At 39.6% G+C, this 23,883-nt stretch overlaps 1 protein-coding gene across 11 annotated transcripts in view; it reads right to left on the reverse strand.

Annotated features, from left to right (window-relative positions):
• The window catches only part of LOC122576604 (polypyrimidine tract-binding protein 2), a 417,022-nt gene that overhangs the window by 155,490 nt on the left and 237,649 nt on the right, over positions 1–23,883 (reverse strand). For 5 of the 11 annotated variants that reach the window (XM_043747168.1, XM_043747176.1, XM_043747169.1 and 2 more), the window contains one exon: positions 5,576–5,629. The exons of the other annotated variants lie outside the window; for them this stretch is intronic. In XM_043747168.1, the coding sequence (XP_043603103.1) occupies positions 5,576–5,629 (54 nt within the window). The remainder of the gene's footprint in view (positions 1–5,575; positions 5,630–23,883) is intronic. 11 annotated transcript variants of the gene reach the window in all.

Below are 23,883 nucleotides of genomic sequence, written 5' to 3' on the forward strand. Positions count from 1 at the left end.
AATTAATTAATCAACGGCTCGTGAAACGACGCGTCAAAGGGGTAAGTTTCTTGATGCAGTAATTGGAACCGTATTTAAGGCTTGTTTTTCAACTTCTCTTAATCTTGCACGATATCTTGTATTCTTATGTTTTTCTACTATCTGATGGAACTTCAGTAAGCAATGTTTATTAACCGTTTCAGGTATTTGATAATTTGGATTGTTCGAAGGGGTGAATTTCTAGAAATGCTAATTTTTGAGGTCACTCTACTATTCTTATCATGTGAGGGTTATTTTTGACTTTCTCAAACTTTTTATCTTTGCCGTCTTTTATGAAAGTAGGGGTTTATTAACTATTTCGAATATCACTTGTTCTCGTAGGTAATATTATATAAAAATGTTCAAGTGTACTAAATGTTTCGAATATTTAACAAATTCTTTTGAAAGTAGAAAAGCTGAATTGTTATTTTAAAAAGATAATTTTTAGTCCGATAGTAATTACTTAATGCCAAAACAATAAAACAATTTCTCCAAAAGCTATCGGCAACGGCGGACGGAGGAAGAATTCACGAGCAGATCACTCGAGGTCAGGACGGTTTACAATTTTACGATGAATAAAACTGATCGCCAGGGATAAGAGGAAAGTTCAACGAATGACTTATGCATGTTTCGAGGCGAACGACATTCCATGGTTGAATTTTATGGGGACGGCGTGTGGCCATGGCGAGTGGACTTTGCGTGAAACAGCAAGTTGACTGTTTTACGGTGTTCTCCTCGGGACCACGCACGTTTTACGAGCTGTCGATGAGAACACAGAGATTCCTGGTGCTACCATCGATCGACTCTTATACTCCGTTCCATATTTCGATCGAGTCTTAAATACATGAAATCGCGAAATCGTTAAAAACATAAGTAACGTTGACGCAGTTCGGAAGCTTGTTTCCTGAAAGACTCGTGTATTATTGATAATTAATATAAAATTTCCATTATCACAAATACGTAGGCGATCGAATTAATAATAATACCTTGGAAGCTGTTATTCATCTCTACAATACGTGACATTATAACAATATTATTCAACAGTACGAGAATAAAAAGGAACGTCCATCGTTTAACAATGAATTCATGGTTGAAAAATTAATTAAAATCCCCTGCGCCCAGGGTTTCCTGATCCATAAACCAAATGAAAGATTAATATCCCCCTGTATCCTATTTTATTGTACGAACACACACGCGAGTTTCATATTAATTAAAACGTATTCTTCAAATATGTTCGAAAATTACGAATCGAAACGGGAAATCTGGTCTTCTGTCACATCAACGCTTCCATTCCATTTCGATGTAATGCGCAAACAATATAAAAATATAAAATTCCATTTCACCATGAATGTTTCTGATAGCACGTTCTAATTAATTAATAAATAATTAGCAGATCGATTTAAAAATTATCTCTCATTTCGGTCTGAACGAACAAACGCCGTTCTTCTATAATTTTCAAACAAATACATTTTTAATAAAATCGTTTCTGTAACCAGCAATTCCAATCCTCGTCAGTGTTCGCAACTGCGAAGTAATTAGCGTTAGAAAACTTTTTCCCTTGCATAAAAAGATTCTTTAAAGCCGTCGAAATCGATCTGCGCGAGACGTAACAAGAGAAGCAGTAAAAGAAGGAACAATATCGGAAGAAAAAGAAACTAAAACGCGGTCCATTTCGTCCAACGGACTTCCAAAACGCGAGATTCCGCTCGTTTTCTCGCGATCCGTCTTCCCGAGAACACGAAGTACGCCCTCTCCCATTTCTTTCGCAACTCTCTTCAAAACTGAAACACATCAAAGCGTTCGCCTCACGGAATCTTCTCCTGCAAATTTTTCTCCTCAAATGGAAAAACCCTGGTAATTTCCGCGACGCGGATCGCGGACCGCGTAGAAATAGGAAAAATTGAAATTTCCAAAATTTGTGCAAGTAATTCGTGTAGACATCAAAGACAAAAAGAAAATAAAAAGACAGTGTTCTTTTATCGGAATAGTTGTGTAGAAACTTTAAAGCGTCTGTTGAAGCAGCGAGAAACTTCTTTCAAATTAACAATTATTCTATGTTCTCACGAGATCCGTCAGATTTATTACGACGATTATACAGAAAATAGTGAAACGCGTGTTTTCCTTAAATGTGAAACCACGTCCAATTTTCTCCCACTCGACACTCAACCGACTCTCATTTCCGCTACCGCGTACACGATATCATAATGAAAGATACAATTATACCCTAAAAACGAAAAAGGAAACGGAAATAGGAGTAAAAAGAGAAAAAGAGAAAAAGAGAAAAAAAGAAAAAACGTTAAGGCGAAGTTACAGCACGATGAAGAGACACCAAGTGTGCCGATAATGAGGCGGAAAAAGGGAGAGAGGGCACCAGGTGTAAGTGGTAATAGGCAACTTGCAGCGGCGTGGAGCATGTCAGGAACATGTTTGACTTTAACGATAGCCGCTGGCTTTAGCCGGCTGATAAGGCCTGTCCTCGTTTATGCGGAAAATAAAGATAAGCCACGGCCGAGGGCTGAGAGGCTTGTGCAACAGTTCCATTAAAAGAACGAAGAAAAAACAACGTGGCTGCGGCGGTAGGCGACCAGACGAGAAGGGGTTGCTCGGTGGAATCGATGTGTATGCACAACATGCACGAAGGCCGGTGGAGGGGATGACGCTGGGCTTTCCAAGCATAATTTGCTATTTACCCTGGGCGAAATAGAATTTTAACGAGCAAAAAGCTGCCGAGTGATCGATACTATACTAGGAAGATCGTCTTCTTCGAATCGAGGGTTTGACAGGGGTGGAGGAGACGTTTGCGCAATAAATTTTGTTCGACGACTGTGTCGATAATTGTGTCGTATGGCATCATCGTTGATTATTAATCAACGTTTGTTTATGTATGATGAATTTTTAATGTTACTGCTTTAATCCGGTATCACGATTTTGTTCGAATAAAACAGAACGAAGGAATATTTTTCCTAAAAGAAGAGAACAAATGCGAGCGGAACTGTGTAGTTGATAATTGTGTACCGTGGCTTCTTCGTAATTATGTTTCTTTTTATCCGATGCTTTTTTAATTTCATTGGTTTAACGCAGTATTACAATTTTATTCAAACGAAATAAAACAAGGACATTTTTTCTCTATAAAAACATCAACTGCGAATTGAACTATGTTGTTGGTAATCATGTGTTGTGTGGTATTCTCGTGATTACGTTTGACGATCTTTTTAATGGTGTTGCTTCAAATTACAATTATTACAATTTTGTTCAACGGAAATATCAACAAATATTTTCCTCCGAAAAAGAAGCACGTTCCCTTGCACACATACGCGTATCAAATAAATAACGAGGGATGTGTGTTCTATTAAAATGATCGAGAAGAACGGCCCTTTGCCGTTCGCATTCGGGGAATGGTCCGGTCTCGCGGTTCCTTTGTGGAAGCGCACGAGGAAAACACTTCGCGCGACGCAGGACCACGAGAAAACTGTTTCTGGAAACTGTTTACACACCCCTTTGAGGAGCTACAAATTGAAAGCGAAATAGGGTCGGATTTTCGGGCGTCGCGTGCCTCCATTTTTCTCCTCCGTCAGACACTTTAAGACCGTCACTTCCACCACCAAACGCGGCAAAACTGTGTATACGTGTAACGCGGCTGGTGTCTCGTACAATCTCTCGTTATTTCAGCGACGTACAAACGACGTGGAATCAGCGTTTAAGTAAGTGAAACTGTTCTATCCGTGGGGGAATTTTCCTCGGCGAATTATCTGCCCTAGAAGTGTCTGTTACGTGTGAAGATCCTCCACTTTCACGGAATTTCTGCTCCAGCAGAAATTGACTGTCTTTGAAATTTCCACTCTTGGGGAATTTAGGTAATAGATAACACCGATGTGATACTTTGGATAATAGATACTTGCCGACCAAAGTATTTGGCCACTTATGTATATACATACGTATTATGTGGGGTACCTAACTTTATCGTCTGGAATATCCCGCTTGTTTTTCAGAGTATTAAAAAATGTTTCACGAACGGGTTGAATGGCTTCAAGGGGGGCCCCATAACTCGTCATGATTAGTAGTTCTGACAAGATAAATATACGATTCCATGAAAAAAAAAAAAAGAAAGTACATCGGTAACCTTCGTACGTCTTCTACGCGTTCTTCTAGGGAAAACATTCAACTTATTCCCGAAGTATTTTTTAATATCATCGAAAACAAGGGAGATATTCCGGGTGACAAAGTCAGATGGGACAATTCGTATGTGTGTCATATAAAATATTCTTAAGTTTCATTAGCACCGCTAACGCGGGTTTTTACGCATTTATGGAAAACTTGGGGGTGCAAAATACAATATACAAAATATCAAGAATATAGACGTCCATAAAAAGTAACCTTTTATATTATTCAACACATAAAACAATTCCTTATGCAACTCTGAATCAATCATTTACTCAAATTCTAGTAAAATTTCCGTCATAATATTTAACAAGTGAAACAATTTTCTAACTAGCTCTTTTAATTATATTTGTAAAAATATGAATTTACATAAATATCCGCAGTCCGGTAACGAAACACGGCTGTCATGGTCATACTGGTTAAATTTGAAAGCAGCCTGAAAATGTATATAGAAACTGCAAGATATTTATTGCAAAACATATATTTAGTCAAAAAATTAGCATACGTTACCTCATGTCACGCTATCATATTATCAATATAAAACGAGGTTAATATATTGATCCAACGTCAATAAGGGCACGTTTCACCCCAGTGACACAAAACGATTTTTCGCTGGTTATATGCGTTCCACCCCTTGGTGGCCATTCTGACGATATACAAACACATTCGTCTACATCTCTCTCGAGATACGTCTTATTTTACAGCGGCAGTAACGTAAGAGGATGAAACTTGTGGACGAGAGCTGATTTTCACTGTTAAAACTGTCAACCTCGCTTAACTTTATATATTTGTTCAATAAAAGTTGTTTACTTGGAATACCTTACTCGTTATATTTCTTTCCCTGTTAGAATGCGTAGAAAAGTATGTGAACTGGAATATTTAATTTCATCTTTTCAACGGTGAAAAAGTTTTCTGTCCTGAATTTCGAAAACTACTGCGCTCTAATTACAGAAATTTCTCTCTATCGACTCTCCAAACAAACCCTAAAATACATCCCTTTCGATGTCCTCAAAAATCTTTAACACTTTCTAACCCCCCCCCTCTCTCTTTAATTTCTGAAAGCTATAATTTTGAAGAAATAAATAATTCTTTTTTCGAAATTATTACCGAGATTCTTCGGTCTATCTATCCATCAAAACTATCGACGTCCAACACACGTATCCCTCTCGCTTCCTCTTGCACGTCAGAAACGGATCGTAACGTTGTACGTTGTCAAACTGCTGAAGCGAGAGAAACGTATCGCGGAAAGTTAATTAATAAGGATGTGTGTAGGTTCGCGTGCTATGTTCGTTGAATAAGAAACTAAGGTGGGACTGGCGCGCGGAAACAGGCCACGTGGCGCGAGCAAAGCGGTTTGCACGACGCACGAAGGCGCAGGGTACAGTGCTTTATGGCTTACCATCGTAAGGGACGCGCCCGTCCCTCGAGCGTACTGGAATTCCGGGACACTCACCTGAAAGCAAAAAAAGAAACGACTCGATTAGAATTTTTCAGAAGCTTCGAATAAACTGTTTTAAATTTTTTCCAATTTTTTCACAAATTTCGTTTCCGCAAGAATCGGAAAGTTGTTTTTGAACATAATTAAATCATAATCGTTCGTGGGCAAGAAGAACAATGCTCGTAAAACAGGTCCAAGTGTTCTTCTGTCTTCCATTTTTAATTCTTAACCATGGGAAATCTTGTATTCAGGACACAAGTGATAGTAGGTCCCGGCCAAATTGTAAAGATAAATGAATAAAATAATATTTTCATGGCGACAACTCGAAAATCGATATGTACGATCGCGTGTTAAATCGTTTTTAAATTCGCACCGTTATTAACATTTCTTCTTACGAGAATGAAATACTCTCCTTCTTCCAAATTTCAACAAAATGCTTTATAAACATCCCCTTGCTATATCCAGCCTTAAAACCTTCTATAAACTAAGTTCTATAAATAAAGCAAAGGACGACGTTTGAAATTTTCGGCGAATTTTTTAAACAAGACTGTGCATTCTTTCATTTATAGTACGATCAATCTATAAACTATAAATATTAAACTATAGTAAAGTTTATTTAGGAGCACGGCGGCTGTTTTCTTCTTGTAATAATCGGCGAGCTGGTGGAACCAAGCGTCCGCGAGTAGTAACAGTCGACGCATCGTCAGACGCCGGAAATTAATCCACGGGAATGCGTTTATATCAGCGGGACGCTCATTCTGCGAGTGAATGCCGCGTCAGTCGATCAATTTCGCCAAGATATCCCGCGGTCTATTTAAACGAGCAACAACAAAAGCCGTACACGAACAACAGGGGGAGCGGAGAATTTCCAAAGAACGATTCTCCATGTCGCGATTGAAAAATTATGTCGCTGGTTTACTATACCCACACGATTTATAAACATAATATTCTAGATGTACGATGTTTCTATTATACATGTACAAGTCGCTTCTTCATTGTACCTTAAATATTGTACATCTCATGAAACGAGGAATAATACTTCGAGGTAAAGTTCTTTTTATCAAATGTCGCTTCTACTGGAGAATATTTGTGAAAAATTATGGGATATCCATGAATTATAGCATATCCATAAAGACATATAATAAAAGCAATAACAGAGAAGAGAAGGGCAAGGGCAGTACAAGAAGACGGGGAGGAAGGACAAGAAGGTAGGTTAGCACAGCAAGGAGGCAAAAGACCAAAGGACAATAATGTGTAGTTATAAGTTGCGATAGTTTGTAGTCATTAGTTTTAACGACTAAAGATAGGAATATGCTAAGGAGTGCAATACGATAAATGTAAGAAACGTAAATCGAAAGATCGTCCAAAGCCGAAAGGCACGGACTAAAATAAGTAATAATATAAAGACATATAAAACGATAAAGTAGCCAATATGTGTACTTAACATTATCGGAGATTAAAAAATTTTTACACACGTGTAAAGAACTGGAAACATCGCAAAGAATATCGGACATTTGTAAAAAATCACAAAATAACGAACGACCATAGAAAGTTGTGGATTATTCGAAATTTGTAAAAATGAAAAATTCCTAAGAGACGAGACATTGATAAAAGTATGATAAAATTCTCTTCGGCCATGGAACACCGTAAAATAATTAACATTTTCAAAGAAATATAAAAATAGCAACGCGGACAAAACTTTTGCGTCACGCGTGGTTCAATTCGCGTAAGAACAGAAGCTGGCAGTTTCATCGCGTCATCCCCTGTAGAAATGCAGCTCCTTTTGAAAAGCGAAGCCGCGGGCTTGGCCTCGTCACGCCATGTCCAATTTGTGCGTGCGTTTTGAAGAGCTGTCACGCACGACCTGCTTTTCCAGGAAAATTCGCTTATTAGCATCGTTTCCTATCCTCGGATACAACGTTAACGTTCCGATTCTACCGATTCCACGCTACGATTTCTTTACATCACAATCCTTTTAAGTCTTTTATTCGTTCATTTTTAGTTTTCTAAACGATAAGTTTAATTTCGAATTCGAATTCGCGTGAATCTTCTAGAAATGTTCTCAGCACGAATTAAGAATTACATTTTCCGATAAATTTCGATAAATTTCAACCATGTGGAAAAGTGCACGAGTACATAGGGAACTTTCTGTTTTTCGCGATTAATTGTAACGAATATTGTAAATAATAAAAGGGACACGCATGAATTTCCTCCAAATATTCTCAACATGTATTAAACATCAGATTTACCAACGAATTTCAGCAACATTTCCTTTGAAAATGTACGTGCATCGCAAATGTTTCATCAAAATACTCGAAACATTATTAATGCACACATTTCCATCAGAAAAAGATTCAGCAACTGCATAATTCATATGGAAAGTTGCGCTCGCGAGAAAGATTTTATAGAAAGACAGCCCTCTCTTTGAGCCCCTCGAACTTTTTCTCATAAAACATTCTTCTACATGCAATTAAAACAAGAATCACGACTTTCCTCGATTACTGGACGTTCTACAAACGTCCTAGGAAACCTAAGAAAAATTCTCGCTCGAAAATTTCACGAATTTCATCGCATCGACAAATTTGTTAAAGTCTTGGAATCGTCATTTTTTTAACAAAGACTTTTAATATATCGAAATTGTAGAATCCAATTTTAATCTTTGAAATCTTTTTAAAAGAAAGGGGGGGGGGGCGATGGAGAAGCAAAGTAAAGGAAAGGAAGCCAATTCAATCTGAACTACGTAGCGTTTAATTAACAGCTCTCTACAAATATCGCTTGTTCGAGCTTTTCACAATGCGCGCGATACGCACCTCCGTGTTATTGAAACCAACCGTTTTCTTCGTAGCATTACGAAGGAAACATTGTGGATATTCTGGATATGCATATGTGATTCAGCGAAACATTTCGCATTAGCTCCAGGGGTGGTGGAAATTCCAATTGGAATAAAAAGTTCGTCATGAGTCGTATTAGCCGCAAAATAAAAATTTGCTTCAGCTATGTTATAATAGGTATTGTAGTAAGTAAATAGTAAACAAGTGCTATAACTGTGTACTCTTAATATTCTATATTTATTCACATTACACGCTACTCAATATAATCTTATACTAAAATATAGTAAATATTATAACAAGTACTCTACTTTGGATACTTCATATATATTTTTGCATACTATATTTGCATTTTTGCATCCTTGGTTTTCCCAAAAGTATTTCTATTTGCGGTCTGTATATAAACATAGTCTATGATAATAAATGTAATATTGTACATGTAAATTTTGTAGCCATTGTGAGAAGGAAGAAAGCAGAAGTACATGGAAGAGAAGAAGAATCAGAAGGGATCGGCCAGAGAAACGATACGCAAACGGTTGGAAACGGGTCGATGTTTTATCAGGCTGGTCACGCAACTTCCACGATTGCCGGCATTTTTCCCCGCCCCGCTATTATCGGACACCCTTTAACGTTGGCAACGAGCGCACGATAAGATCGTGTCGTCCTTCGATATTCGCTATTTATGGGGATGGCGGAGCGAGCCGCATGTAAATGGCAATCAAGACGAAGCTAGACTCGAGGGTGGATTGCAACCGTTTCAAAGGAGTTTCGCGGCTATTTTGTGCGGTTGTTGCAGGGTTCTGGGCACTCGAGTATTGTGCATAATTTTCTACTGTTTCTATTCCAGTACGTTTGTAACGATGAGTTAAAGATAAACAATTTGTTAAGCAACTTGATAAATCCCTTAATACATTTCGAACATTTCCAGATACTAAAACAATAAGAGACAAAGGAAGAAGAATATTTATTAAACCACGTGCAGAATTAGAATAAAAATTCCGCCTGCCCAAAAATAACAAGACGAACATTTCCGATAGATAAATCAAAGATAAACAAAAGTAAATATTTCTCTAAAACAACGAAAACCTTAAAAAAAAATCCACATCGCGATTAAAACTTTCTGCACTCTACCTAAAATCAATCTCACCCTTGCGTTTCGCCATTCACACCGTAATTCCCTCAAGCTGAAACGAAACAAAGGAACGAGAGAAAGAAAACGAATTGAAAGAAAGATAAAAAGGAAGAAAGAAAGAAAAGAAATAGAGGAAGGAAGAAATCCGGCGGAACGAACGCTTCCAGGGCGAGCCAACCACCACCTTCTTCGCGTTTCCACGAAAGACGCTCAAGAGGGTGGTTACAGAGACGGTGGGTAGTAGAGGAGAAAACTCGGAGGCCAGGGTGTAACGTTGCAGCCAGGCAGGGCAATTTATCTTGTTGTATTAGCAAATGGATGATAATGACGTGGAATGGGGGCGTACAGTGGGGGTTGGTGGAAACTGTCGGAAGCCCCTGTAAGCAGCTGCAGTTACCGTCGGGTTCTATGCGGCCGACTTAAGTGTACATGCATTAGTGTGGCACGGTCTTAAGTGTACGGCCGTGTAGTCGTGACAGTTTCTATCCGTAGCCGGGGCCAAGGTGTGTCTTTTTAACGCTGTGTATTTTGTACGTGTGTTGCCGGGGGGGGGAGGAGGAGGAGGAGGTCGGAGTGTAGATACAGCCACCCCATCGCCGTTAAGTGAGCCAAGTGTTTTGTTATTTAAGGCGGCCTTCTCGAGAAACGAACGATTCTTCCTTCTTTTGACGAGGATGAATGTTTCCTTCTCGTTGGAAGGGGTGGTTTCTTAGAGACGTTCTTGAGGCTGTTCTCGAGGCACAGTGCGTGTTAATCAGAGAAATAGGAATTTGTGTTTTTTGTCTCGGCGCTCTTTTGGCGGCAGGTTTGGATTTCTTAAACGTTTTAAGAAGAAGGTGTTTGTCGTTCGATGGAATTGTTTATTACTTGATGGATCGAAGCTAACGGTGGTTCCAAAGCATTGGAAGAATAATATTTCGAATTATTGGAGGGCTGCGTAGGCTGTGATTAATGATCGGAATGTGACTTTAAATTGATAAATCGAGGCAAAAATTTCTGCGCAAATTGTTCCAGATCGAATAGAGAAATGTTTCCGTCGAATTTGCAAAATGTGTAAAGGACAGTTTATGCGTATTTAATTATTCCATTTACATCATTTATCGAATATCACATTTCATCTCATTTCGAATTCAGGCACGCAAATATATATCTATACTTTTTATATATGCATAATATAGCAACAAAAGAATAAATGAGATACGTCTTCTAAAAGTTTGGAAGAGCGCAGATATAAAAAAGACGCGCGGCGTCGCTCATAATTATTTGTCACGAAATAATGGAGTTATTATACAATTATAACGGAGAATGTGCCGGGCGGCAAGATAGGGCACGATGTTGTAATAAAAGAACGTAAATTAAGAAGAATGCAGTACGGAATGGGCGTAAGAAGAACACAGACGTTATAACGCAACATTCCTCCGTTTCCACGCCAGCCAAAATAATAAACATTTATTATGTTCTTAAAAATTTCATCGTCGTCTGAAATGAGAATTAGCCAAGAATCGAAATGTCGTCAACAAGAACAAGTGTGTTCTTTTAAGGACAACGCGTTACGCATTTTACCTAAAAATCAATCCACCGGAAAACAGTGGCGATAAAACAACAAACTGATTCCACTGATTAAATTGAAACAACCGATTAAATTCATTAAAACGTAAAATATCTAAATAAAAATGTCTCCTCTCATCGTCCAATCGGAGGAAATCTTTCGAAGAGCCAGCTACGAAGCAGCAAGCCCGAGTCGCGCTTATCCTCCCATCTTCCACGATTAATTCTTATATTCATCGTAAATCAAACGAAAATCCCACGCAAAATTCGATCTACGCTCGAACTAGGATCGCGAGGTCGTGAAAGAAGACAGGCGGGAAGCTTTGCCGCCAATTTACGCGAGTCGTTATGCTTCCTCGTTCAACCCCCATTGTTACAAGCTCGAGCAGAGACGTTGCAGAAGGGTTGGAAAAGTCGATCAGAAAGCTTTGTGGCAAGGAGCCACCCTCCGGATGCTTTCACCGCTGTTTACCAACCTGTCCATCACCGACTACCAATTAGTATTGTAACCGGTGGACGTTTCTACCACGCGGCGAAGAAACAATGAAGAACACGCTTGCCATAGCATCTTGGAACGTTCTGACGATGATGTTCGTGAAGGTAAATTCGTCAAAGAGGATTACTGGTTCCGGGTTTACGTTCATTTTATAGAGTTCTGTGTTGCTTCTTTGGGAAAAGGGATTGCAGACGAAGGCTTGAGGGTTGATTTATAATGTAAAACGCAAAATAAATTCAAGCTCGATAATCTGCAAATAAATATCTGACATTTTCACGATCATTTTAGACAGGGTAGATGTTCTAACACGAAGTTTATCTCTACGGCCGTGTAATTTTCTTTAATACATACGTAGAAACCTTTTTGTTTCTTCGTAATTACTTTCGTCTACTTTCTAATTTATAATGTCTAATACGAAACGAAAGTCTTTTGGATTTATCACCCAACTTAATACTTACGGTTGGCAGAGTGTATACTCTACGACGACTCCAACGTCGACACAACGTAAGGATTAATAAACACCTTACATACTAATCGATAGAAAAAACAAAGGTCAACAGAACGTGGTCGTTCATCGGTGATTTCACCGTGGAAAAAATAAATCTTCATTAGTACCGCGAAGTTCGTTTAATCAAGAACTTAATGAATCCTAACGCGTCCTTCCATTAATCTTCCTCCGATTCTCCAGGCAATGGCAGTACGCATGTATCGCACGACTATAATGCAGTCATCGTAACTCACGCCTCACGAGTTTCGAATACCCACGGTGATTCTAATTTACTTGCGAGGACCGAGCAGCGAACAATACAACCCGAGGGTCAATTTACATTTTCGTTCGCCCGATGAAATAACGACGGGGCTGCCAACGTCGAAAAATCATTGCTGATTTTCAGGAATTACCCAGCAGGAAGGTTTCTATATGAGTAGATCTATAAGTAACGATATCTCTTTGACATAGCGTTCGTTCATGTCCTTTGCATAGTTCTTCATCGTTTATATATTATGGTATTTCGTTCATTCTGCCGATTTTTCAATGTTTTCTTCGTGCCGATCTTATTTGTGCTAGAGTCCTTGCCAACCTAATCGGAAGATAGCGTTAGTATTAGTAACATCGATTACTTAGTATCAATACTTAATAGAATAATTGCGAGTATTTATAGCTATTAATATTTATAAGACACTAATCTGAAGATAGTAGCCTTTTCTTTTTTTCCGTTTCTTTATTGATCTTCGAGGGACATGCGTTGTATCTGGATAGTCGGGAAAAAAACTCCGTAACTATATTCCTCGTTATAGCTGTATAGAAAATTTTCATAAACTTTAAGTCGGAGTTTAAAAGATAGAGCGGATTTTAAGCAAGAAATAGAATGACTTTAGAGTTCAGAGAAATTCAATTAATTATGTCCGTTCACGGTGAAAACCGTAATTTCGAACCAAAAAACTTCCCCCGGGATTATTTCGGTTCTGCGCAAAACCAAGTCAGCTTGTGATTTCACTCCGTTAAGGAAGAATGATAGGTTTACAAGGGAGGGGAGATTTAATTCTGACATTACAATAGTTCAAGAATCTCTCAATATCTTTTTATACAGATAAAAAGGTCGAATGTCTTTTCGGCTGTTACGGGGAATTTAATTGAAAAATATAGCAAAATTTGCTACGGCACCGCCAAGAAAGAAATTTATCTAGACCTTCAACTAAATGTTAAACAAAAGCAAAAATTCCTCTCAAAGTTCAAACTAAAATTACTAAAATTGCTAAAATTAAAATACAGTACTTGCTGCAACGTTCAATGGATGAAGCTTTCTGCTGGCATTTGTATAATTAAGTTGATAAAATTACGAATCTGCATAGAAATCCCGCGGCAGTCAGATTATCACGAAACCCTTTACCGAGAGTCACACACATCTAAACACACTGGTAAACTGCCGTACTAACTCCGAAAGTTCCCTCTAGCCTTTCGAACGCGTCATTACCGCGACACAATGCACGCTAATCCTCGATACCGATGGGAACGCGATATCTCGCCAGCGTCGTAGGATTTGTTCCCCTTGGTGGATAAGATTGAAAAACGGATTACTCGAAGGTGATCGGAGCATCCGACGAAAAGGATCGACGGCGGAGGCCATTCAGCTGGCAGCCGGGCTTTTGTGATTTTCTCATTACCGGAGGCTGGTGCCTCGACTTCGATTCACCAGGCGGCCCGCTTTTCATCCCTCATTTCTTCCGACTCTCTTGCACGCGAACTCACGTAATACGCTTCTTCCTCCTCTACACCGCTACGCCAGAGGAGAGGATCGGTTGACCCACGTACCGGAGAATTACGCTCCCTCCAAGCGTATTTCCGCGCCGGATGCTGATTCCCGATAACCGCCGGGAAATCATGTTTCCCAATCGTCTTAGATACTATATTGGTGCTTCTTGCTTGCTTCTCCCGTTACGTTTACACGAATTACGGAAGGACTAGAATAAATACGAGTGTTCGCTTCAATGGCAAATATGCGATAGCGTACAGTGACAGCATATAAGTGTATTTAAATAAGCAAATATATATGTGTAAGACGAGACGCGCGAGTTTAAGATGATAGCGCAGTCTTGCCCTAACTTTAGCAATTCACACGGATTTGTTACGACTTAAGAAACTATTGAACGAAAGATTAGGACGAAAAATCATTATAATTGATTAAAGGAATTTTATGCCGCAAGAGAGCATAATTAATAATATACATTTAATAATACATTTAATAATAACAATAACGACGGACTTGCGTATATTTTCATACGATAATGACTGGAATAATACGATTAAGGACATAGTCGATCATAATTACTTCATCAATTTATTATTTCACCAACGTATACATACAGAAATATATTTTCGACTCTGAAATTATAATAATCTCCGCCATTCACATCCATCAGCGGCCAATCCGCTAATTACGAAATGAAACATCGAAAATGGAGGTTCCTTTCTCCCAATTCGTACGGCTACAGGTAAATCGAGTTTACCAGAAACTTTTAATGGAGCCAGCCGGAATAATCGGCGAGAGATTTCGGTTTCGCCTCTCGAAACAGAATCCAGAAAATTCATGTTCATTCAATTTCACAGGTGCAAACAGCGACAAGGCACTTCCGCGAAATTAATTTTCCACTCGTTATGTTCGAATTCTTTCCAACATTCAAGAATATTCCAAACTCGCTACTGTTTCTTTTTTTCCTTTTTTCTTTAATAATGTTCTATTATCAACGAATTCGATATTTTTTAGCCCTAAGCGAAAAAGAATGGAAATCCATACAAATTATGATTGAGCGACGAATATAAGTAATAAACTACTATATCGTTGAATAGTTGCATATATATTTCCTGAGAACGCTGAGAATCGAAGCTGTTTCTTTTATCAATTTTTATTGTATACTTCGTATATTTCAAAACGTTCAACTTTAGAAGATTTGCTTTGAGACCGTCGTGTGTAGATATTCAAGAACACGTAACAGCTATTAATACGAGATAACGATACGAAGGGTAGATAGAATGAAATTAAAGCAAAGGCTGACTGAGCTGTTTCCGGTTTTTCCAGCCCGGATTCCGGTAATTGAAAAGATCAGAATAAGCACTAACGTATATGACAGAATGTGCGGTCTGAGGTTGGCGATTTTGAACGTTTTGTTTTTAAGGGGTGAAAAATTCGCAGACAGCACTTTTTCTATTATTTCAGTCAAGAACACCTTGGTAACATTTTATGTTATTAATTTTTATTTTGAATAAAGCTAGAAATGATTCCTGGTTTTATCACTTTATGTATATTTCTGTGTTATAACATGTTATCTCTACGCGTTTCGACGTTAAGACTACCTACAATTTCCAACACGATAACCTTAAACCCGCAAAACAGGACAAATACAAGTTGTTTTTTGAACTTGGTTAGTTAAATTAGTTTTATTAAACAATCAATTCCCCCAGAAACAACAATCGCAAAAAACCATTAATCCAAAAATTTAATAGAAACCACTCGACGTATAAAGAGCAAACAAATTTAAAAAAAAACCCACTAAATCTACTCATGACAGTCTACCAAACCTACCACCTGCAACCACAGGGTGTTAACAAACCCGATTGAAAAATTAAAAAATCTGCGAAAAAAATCGACCAAACCTAGCTACAACTAAAACCTCCGATTCCAGAAACAACGATCAAATACCAGTCGATGCAAGAGCACGCTGCCGCCTGCGTGAAAAAATCGCAAATAAAACTTTCTCATAAAACGTGGGGCGGACCTCAAATGGAGAAAACATTCCTCCGCGAGATGAACGTGTGTCGCAGAATTGGGGTGGAGGCGATGAGAACAGTCGGCAAAACAAAAACGTGGAACCATCAAATGCGTCGCGGGAGGGGCGAAAGTGGAGAGTTTCGCGAGGGTATCGAATGGAACGCGCGAAAGGGGCGCAAACACTCGGTCCAGCGAAATGACACGTTGCCTTTCGTCGCTTTGTTTCGTCTTCCGGCTTCGTTGCATCGTCGACGCACGATAAAGAGGTTGAAAGCGGGCTGGAAGGTTAATTTCGATGAATGACCATAACCGAAACGTTTATGGTTGGTGGTTACGGGGCCATAGTTGTGGAAAGACTGATTTTTAAGAGAAAGGTGATTTTAGAGACAGATTCGTTAACATGTTTGATAAATCAAGCATGAAATTTCGTAGCGTGCAATAATTACGGCCCAATAAAAAAGATTTGATCGAACGTTTGATGAAATGTTCCCAGTTTGTCAATACTTCGTGTGGTACTAACAGCAACTCTTCCTCAAACGTTTCTCTTTCTCGAACAAAAAACGTTGATTTCGCGGTTGCTAATGAAGCGGTCAATGAAGCAGAAACTCGCCAGAGTCTGGAAACGACAGCCTTTTGAAGGCATGCGTTAATCCAGACCACCTAAAAACTACTAGGTAAATCGTGAGAAAAAGTTCCTATGAAATGAGTCTGTCGACGTCGTTCGTTCACCAAATGCATATTAATTGGTAAATAAAATCAATGTGCGTATCGGTACAGCCTTTGATGTCCTGAAATGCATCTTTTATAAGAGAAAATGTTTATATTATACTTACTTAATACAACTACAAAGAAAGAAATTTTACCTCGACAATCTGCCTGAAAACTTTATATAACACACGCTGCTATAACTTCAACATCGAGCACAAAATATGCTCCAAAGATTCACAAATTCCTCCTAAAATACAGCCTAACAATTTGTAAATTCTCGTCAAAATACGCTCCACGGATTCTTAAATTCTTCTCAAGATCCACTCAACGGATTGAGAAGACTGCGTCGTTGAAAACGCGCTTTATTTCAACTGGATACCTCAATCCGTTCGCGAGATATGGATCTGGAAGGCGAGCTCCGAGACGCAGGGGTGTTGGTCAACGGCGTGACCCACATTCTTTCCTAGAGGTGAGTACTCACTACTAGTAGTAGCAAAAACCCGCTGACTCAGCGGGTGTCATTGAGTAGCGCACACGTGGCTCGCTCGGAATAGGTCAGTGAGTGAGTGAATGAGTGTGATTGAGAGGTCCCAGCGAGCGAGCGAGACAGAGATAGAGAAGGGAGAAAAATTAGACTTCGCTTCCACCGACGATAACTCCAGAACCGGAAGTCCGATCGGAATGAGCCGAACGGCATTTTAAAGCGTACGCTGCCCCGCTTCCGACGATGTCGATTTGAACAATCTGGGATGGTTTGTTGCAAAGTCATCGAATAATTTTTGCAAGTTCCCATTTTAGAGATCTGTTGGATTCTTGCTATTTTTTAATTTAGCTTAATGATAGATATAATTTTGGTAAAATCAGTAGTGAAGAATATGGATATTAACGGCAGCTTTATACATTCATTCTTGCGTATTTTAATTTGTTCAAATGGGAATTGTTGTTTTATGACTGATAATGGGAGGTTGATAAATCATGTAGTTGGTTTGAACTGAATAAATTTGAGGGAAACGGTAGTTGGATAGAGATTAGAGTGTCGGAGCAGCAGGATTATGTCAGTATTAAATGGTCAATGTCATGTATTAAGGTTATCAACGTTTATTGGAAAATTATTTGTAAATAAATGATGCGCGCTTTCACAACAGTACGAAATGATAATTATGTCTTAATATTGAGTCGATTCTTTGATTACTAATAAACATTTAAGTGTAATCACAAATTACATAAACTGTTATTCGAAAATAAAGAACAAGATTGATTTTACTCGAAATTGCTACTTTCACACAAGGTAAATCAATTAAGCGACAGTTTTTACGATATGAACGCTAATTTAGTAACTTTGATAAGATAAACCAGTGTAATGTGTTAACTAGGAAAACCTTGAATAAGATGACGAAGATCTTCGTTACGCGATTTAACAAGCCGAAGACAATTCGAAGGTGCCAATTAAACAAACCATGGAACTGTAACGCGAAGACCCGAGAAGTTTAATGAAATAATTCAACAAACTCTAACGTGACAATTTGACAATAGAAGAAAAGTTTCAGCGTTGCTGTTCGTCGAATTCGAAGCGACAAGCTGCCAAAGATTCTACCCGTAGAGGATTATAAACTCTTAAAATTCTAACTTTAAACCAAAGATTTCAGCAATCGCACGAAATTTAGATAAATTCGGACGAATTCTAAAGAATAGGAGTTCAGATTAATTTAAATGCATTCTGGAACTTGGCGCGGATAATCAGATAAACTTACATAGATTAGACAAATCCCACTGATTACAGTCCTAGATACAATCTGACGAATGTAGAAGGTAGAAATCTAGATGCATTTATATAAATTCAAGAGAGTAGAAGCTGAAATAAATTTTACTAGATTCTCGTGTTTAGCGAAGATGAAATTAAATAATATTTAAATTTAATATTCGCCACAGAAACGCTCAGAACACTAATTAGTATAACTGTACTGTCTGTTTAACAATAACTAGTTTATTCCATTTTTACTTATTCTCGTTAATCTCGCTGTATTTCTTCCTTTCGCTATTCATCTGTCAACAATCTTCTAATATCCGTTCTTTCGATCCAACCCCTAATAATCCTCTTCCACTGTTAATCTCATAAAAACTTTTCATAACTTCCCTAGACGTCAATAATGACTAGAGCGCGGAATATGATAAATACCGTCGAGTCTTCGATTCCCTTTGCACGTCTTCGTCCTCGAATTCAATTCGGGGGGCTCATTTTCAACGTGCAAAATGACGCTACGAGCGCGTCCGTGGCACAAGAGAGGGGTTTATGGGGGGAGGGGAATTACATGTTCCACGATAACGTCATTAATCATTCTGTTTCGAATGTTCACCGTGTAAATGGAGGATCGTTTTGAAGGGCGGCCGTTTCCGCGCGGATTATCTCCCCGACGTCCATGCGAAACCGGCCGGCCGGCCGGCCGCAGTTTGTAAGCGTGCATGAAATATTGAACTATTAGCCGGCGGCGATATATCATTTTAATATCGGCCGGAATCAATATCGCTGTCCGCCGGGTTAATTACACGCCCTTTCCGCCAGATCATTCCGCGACAAACGCTTTCACAGCTCTTTCCTTCGCTTTACGTCTCTTTCCCATCTTCCATCTTTTTTTCTTCTTTTATTTTATTTTATTTCCCTTTTCTAATATCTGCCGCATTTCCTTCATGTAATTAACATTTGAGTTGCTTAAGGAGGTATTCTAGCGTAAGCCTTTGAAAGACATTGATCATTTTCTTTGCACTTTCTTAAAGAATATGGCTAAACTCCCAAAATTCAGAAAGTTGCTCTTGAAACATTCTTATACGAATAATTGCTATTGATGTAACTTTAAACGCGTTTAGGTTGCTTAACACGGCGTTCACGATCCCTTAAAATCTACTGGACCAATTAGCTTAAAATTTCGTTTTAAAATTTTTAAAATTAGCTTCGATTAAAATGAATTCGGTACTTTCCCCTTTCCCATTTTTTTTAAGCTTCCGAAAGTCGAAAGAGGACGGAAAACAGTTGGCAATGAAACTTCTTAACGTTGTCATTTTTTTAATTATCCACTGTTGTATTTTATTCCAGTTCCTTTAGTTATAGACAAAGTGATTCTAATTAAGGATCTCCTTGAGTTTATTTTAGATAAGTGGAACGACCGGAATCATGAGACGACATTTTTCTGTCAATACGACGACGAGGATGTATATAAAGAAGAAGAAAACGAGGATAAATGCGAGGAAATCTAGAAAGATTGGAATCGTCGAGGCGCGCGATATACGCAGAACAAAAGCCGCAGTAAATGAAACGAAACGTGGACGAATGTAAAAATGAAAAGTGCGAGGAAAGTAGAAGCAAAGGGGGTGATAAAACGGGGAAGGATGACGAATTCGCGGAGTTGGCGTCGATATCCTGGCACTTGCGGCGCACTTTCGGTTTCCGTGACTCGTTCCAACAGCAATGATCGTTCAATCACACCGGGCATGCGATCGTTCTGATCGAAAGTAATCAGCAATCGAGTTCGTAGATCGAAAGCCTGTCGACCGTAAAAACGGATTAAAATAACGCCAGGGCTCCAGATAAATGTCACTGATAACGCTGGTAACCAAGTAATGATAGTTAGTCTCGACGTTGATAAGCACGATAAAGTTGCAGGGGATATCGAGGCAAGTTTGAAGCAAGTTCTTTAAACATAGAGATTCTTAATTTTTTGTTTTACTTGTTTCGACTTTGTAATTAAAAGTTCTTGATCGCATGCACACATTTCCCGCGGCACAAATTCTGCGGAAAATAGCTTCACGATATTCTTAACAATAAACGCCAGAAACAGATCGTCATTAACACCTCTTTAAAATTAATTGCCAATTTCCTTACAACCCCCTATCAGATTACGCTAACTTCACCGCATTTCCCAAATTTCACTAATAGGACTCATTATCACCGTCATCAAGATTCTTCGTGAATTAATGTTATTGCCGAAACTTAACCAGAAACATGAAAACCACGCTATAACGAGGCAAAGGGTAGGCGAGAAATCGCGAAAGAGGGCTGTGGTGGCCCTGGTCGGCGTTAGCCGATTCTAATCGAAACTGGGTAAAAGCTCGTTATCGGAATTGTCTCGAGCTAAACAGAACGGGGCTAATAGCCGAGCACAATAGGCACGGACCGTGGTCGTGTGAAACACGGCACGTTGTACGGAATCGGGCGTGCTGCTGCGAGGCCGAGTCGGGGGTGCACACCCCCGACACGTTTTAACGTGCAATGCCCCCAGATTATTCTCCTCTACGTTATGCTAACGCGTCTCTGTTCTTATATAAAATGACGAAGCTTGGATTGCGTCGCAAATATTTCTATTTAACTTCCACAACGTGTAACAATAACGGATAATGGTGGATCGCGGGAGAGTGTAACATTTGTGAGATAAAGAGCAAAATACCGCACCTCCTACTCGTCCTTGCGCAATTTTTTACTTGCAGTACTAAAACGAACGATTAATTTTCTCTTCAACGAATTCTTTAGAAACCAACTCGAATTCTTTTTTATACGTACAGATTCCAAGATTTTCAGATCCCATCGCCGTAGTACAGTGTCGTACACAGATACACCGTGTCGTTTTCATCTGTATGGGAGCACGGCGAATGCGATGCGTTTCATTCGACACGGTCCCAACAGGACTGAGAAGCGCAGTCCAGACGTGCCACCGTGGGGATCGAGGAGCTTCTATTATTTTTCAATTGGCCAGTCGAGCACGCAGGGCGTCCCGTATCCCGTCTGTAATTGAAGTTGGCTTTGCCGCGATAACACACCGACGAGATAAGACGGCAGATCGAGATACGGAATAGCGATTGTCGCGAGGGCCGAAACGACAAGCCCGGACTTTGGGGAATGAAACTCGTTTGGTAGATTCCCCCTTAAGCGTGGAAGCTTTCTATCAGTTAGCGACCAACGAAATTTTATTTTATTATCATTTTTATTTGACTTTCTCGTGTTTTATTCGCTCCATTGCTAATAATCAGACTGCAGATTATTTATCCAAATATACTGTCGTTACATATTTGTTGGCTCAACTGCTCGGATATACGACAAAAGTGGTATTTCAGATTTATTCTTGTTCAATCTTCTTATTTCGAAGGCCAGCAGCAATCGGAGCCTAGAAATTTGTTCGTTGTTTCCAGAAGAATTAATTATCTCCATGTAAATCCTCAACGATGAGAAGGAAGAACAAAGAAGAACAGAGAGAAGAAGAGAAAGAAGAGGAGACGGCGACGAGAACGAATCTCCAATAAACAAGAACAAACAAAGGGCTACAGGCGATCGGAGTGACACGCATCGGTGGATTTCGGGATTTGCCAGATCCCCGGGGCCTGGACACACCAGGCGAACGGAAGGTGAAAAAAATGAGACAGCAAGCGGTGATCCACGTAGAGCGGACACTGGTGAACGTCGTCGCTCCGTACGCTAGATATATATTCCATTTCAGAGGCGTAGACGAGACTAGCATCCGTGAAACGCTCGTGCAGATTTTCCTTTTTCTTATTCCTTTCGCCCCTTTCGTTGCATGTAGCTGAGCGGAATGTAGAATTTCTAAATTTTTGAATTTTTCGTGCTGCTCCAAGAGAAAATAGAGTAAAAAAGTAAAGACAATAAAGATATTTTACAATCTCAAACGTTTAATGTTAATACCCTTTTCCCTCGAGCATTTCATATAGCTTTCTTTCCGAAAGCATTTTTACAAACAAGTTATTCGTTGATTGGTAGCTCGAACGAATCTGTCGCTTGATAATACACACGGCGCTCAACATACCACAGCGATCAAACATATAGGATAGTGCGAAATAAAGAAAATTTTAATTTTTCACTTATATTCTACAGCTTCCACAAACCGGTATGAAAATCACGATCCGAATAAAAAGTTCCTCGAATAAAAAAAGCGAAGGGAAAGATAGCAGAAGGATATCCGGCTGTCAAAATGTCGACAGGATCACAAAAGCTAGGACTGGTAAACTACGATAAATGCTAATTAACGTCTGTAACCGGCAGTTTACAACTCGCCGCCATAAATGTCCAATCAACGGGCAAACTTCGCGACGACGGTTCTCGCTCCTTAAGCTGTCGAGTTAGTTTCCGCCACGCTAGTTTCCAGCATTCCTTCTTTCCCCTCTTTCTCCATCTGGTTACCAGTTAGATTAACCCTCTCCTTTACTCCGCCGGTCTCCTCTCTGGACTCGTATTTCTAAGTAAATTTCGTTGTATAATTAACGTTTAATATCCAGGCAGACCTGTGCGCGCCCGCTTTTCGTGGTTTGCGTCACAGCGTAGCCGGATCGCCTCGAATTAACTGCACCGACGACGCGACGTAATCTGAAACGCGATAGCGGCGGGAACCTCGTCTCGTTTGATCGGGGATCAAGCGACCATTTTCATTCTCGTTTCCATTTATTTCCTCGGTATTTCCGTTTCTACAGAATCTTTTTGGAAAAAATGTTTATTCGAAGGGTAGTCACGCGCGTTTCTTAAGGGACGAAGAGAGTATTTTTAGCCATTCTGAAGCTTATGCAGAGCCCCGGGATTAGCGTTCTTGCTATTCGCAGCATAGGAACGTACACATTTTCCAAACAAAGCGTATCATTCGCTCGGATATCCCTAAAACACACATCAAACGGCCAAAAGCCCGCTAAATAAACTTCTCGTCTTTACGTGCCATCGGCAACGTCCGAAAACTGTCACGAACACTTTCTTGACCCTAAAAACTCGGAAACGACGTAGCACAAGCCATTAAACGACCATTCCGCATACCAGTTACGACATGTCCAAACAATCGAACGCTTCACTATCCTGGCTGCAGGCGGTCATAATGTAACAGAAACTCGCGGTGACCAGCGTCGGTGAGACACGTCGTCCACGTCGGCCATAAAACTGATACATTACAGACGCGGTCACGCGGCCATAACCGGTGGTTTGCAACAAAGCCCCTAAAAGCAGCCTGTACAATGCGACCGACTTAATTGGTTTGACAGGGTTGCGCGAAAGCACATCCCCAAGCCGGCAGCGTAACAAGCACCGGAAAACTACGCTACGTCATGCTACGATAAGCTTAAATATATTTATTTTAATAGACATACGTATGTGGAATCGTCTGCACCAAAAACTAAGCCAAGTAACATCAGCGACGTGGTACATCAAAGTAACGTCATGCAGAGCTGAACCTTCTTGAACCTCAAATCTGTCAATCATTGACAAACACCATCCAACTCCGCGAAACCCAGAGTTTCTCGCCAGAAACGACGTTCTA

This window comes from Bombus pyrosoma, linkage group LG16, assembly GCF_014825855.1.
Source record: "Bombus pyrosoma isolate SC7728 linkage group LG16, ASM1482585v1, whole genome shotgun sequence".
Classification (NCBI taxonomy): Eukaryota; Metazoa; Arthropoda; class Insecta; order Hymenoptera; family Apidae; genus Bombus; species Bombus pyrosoma.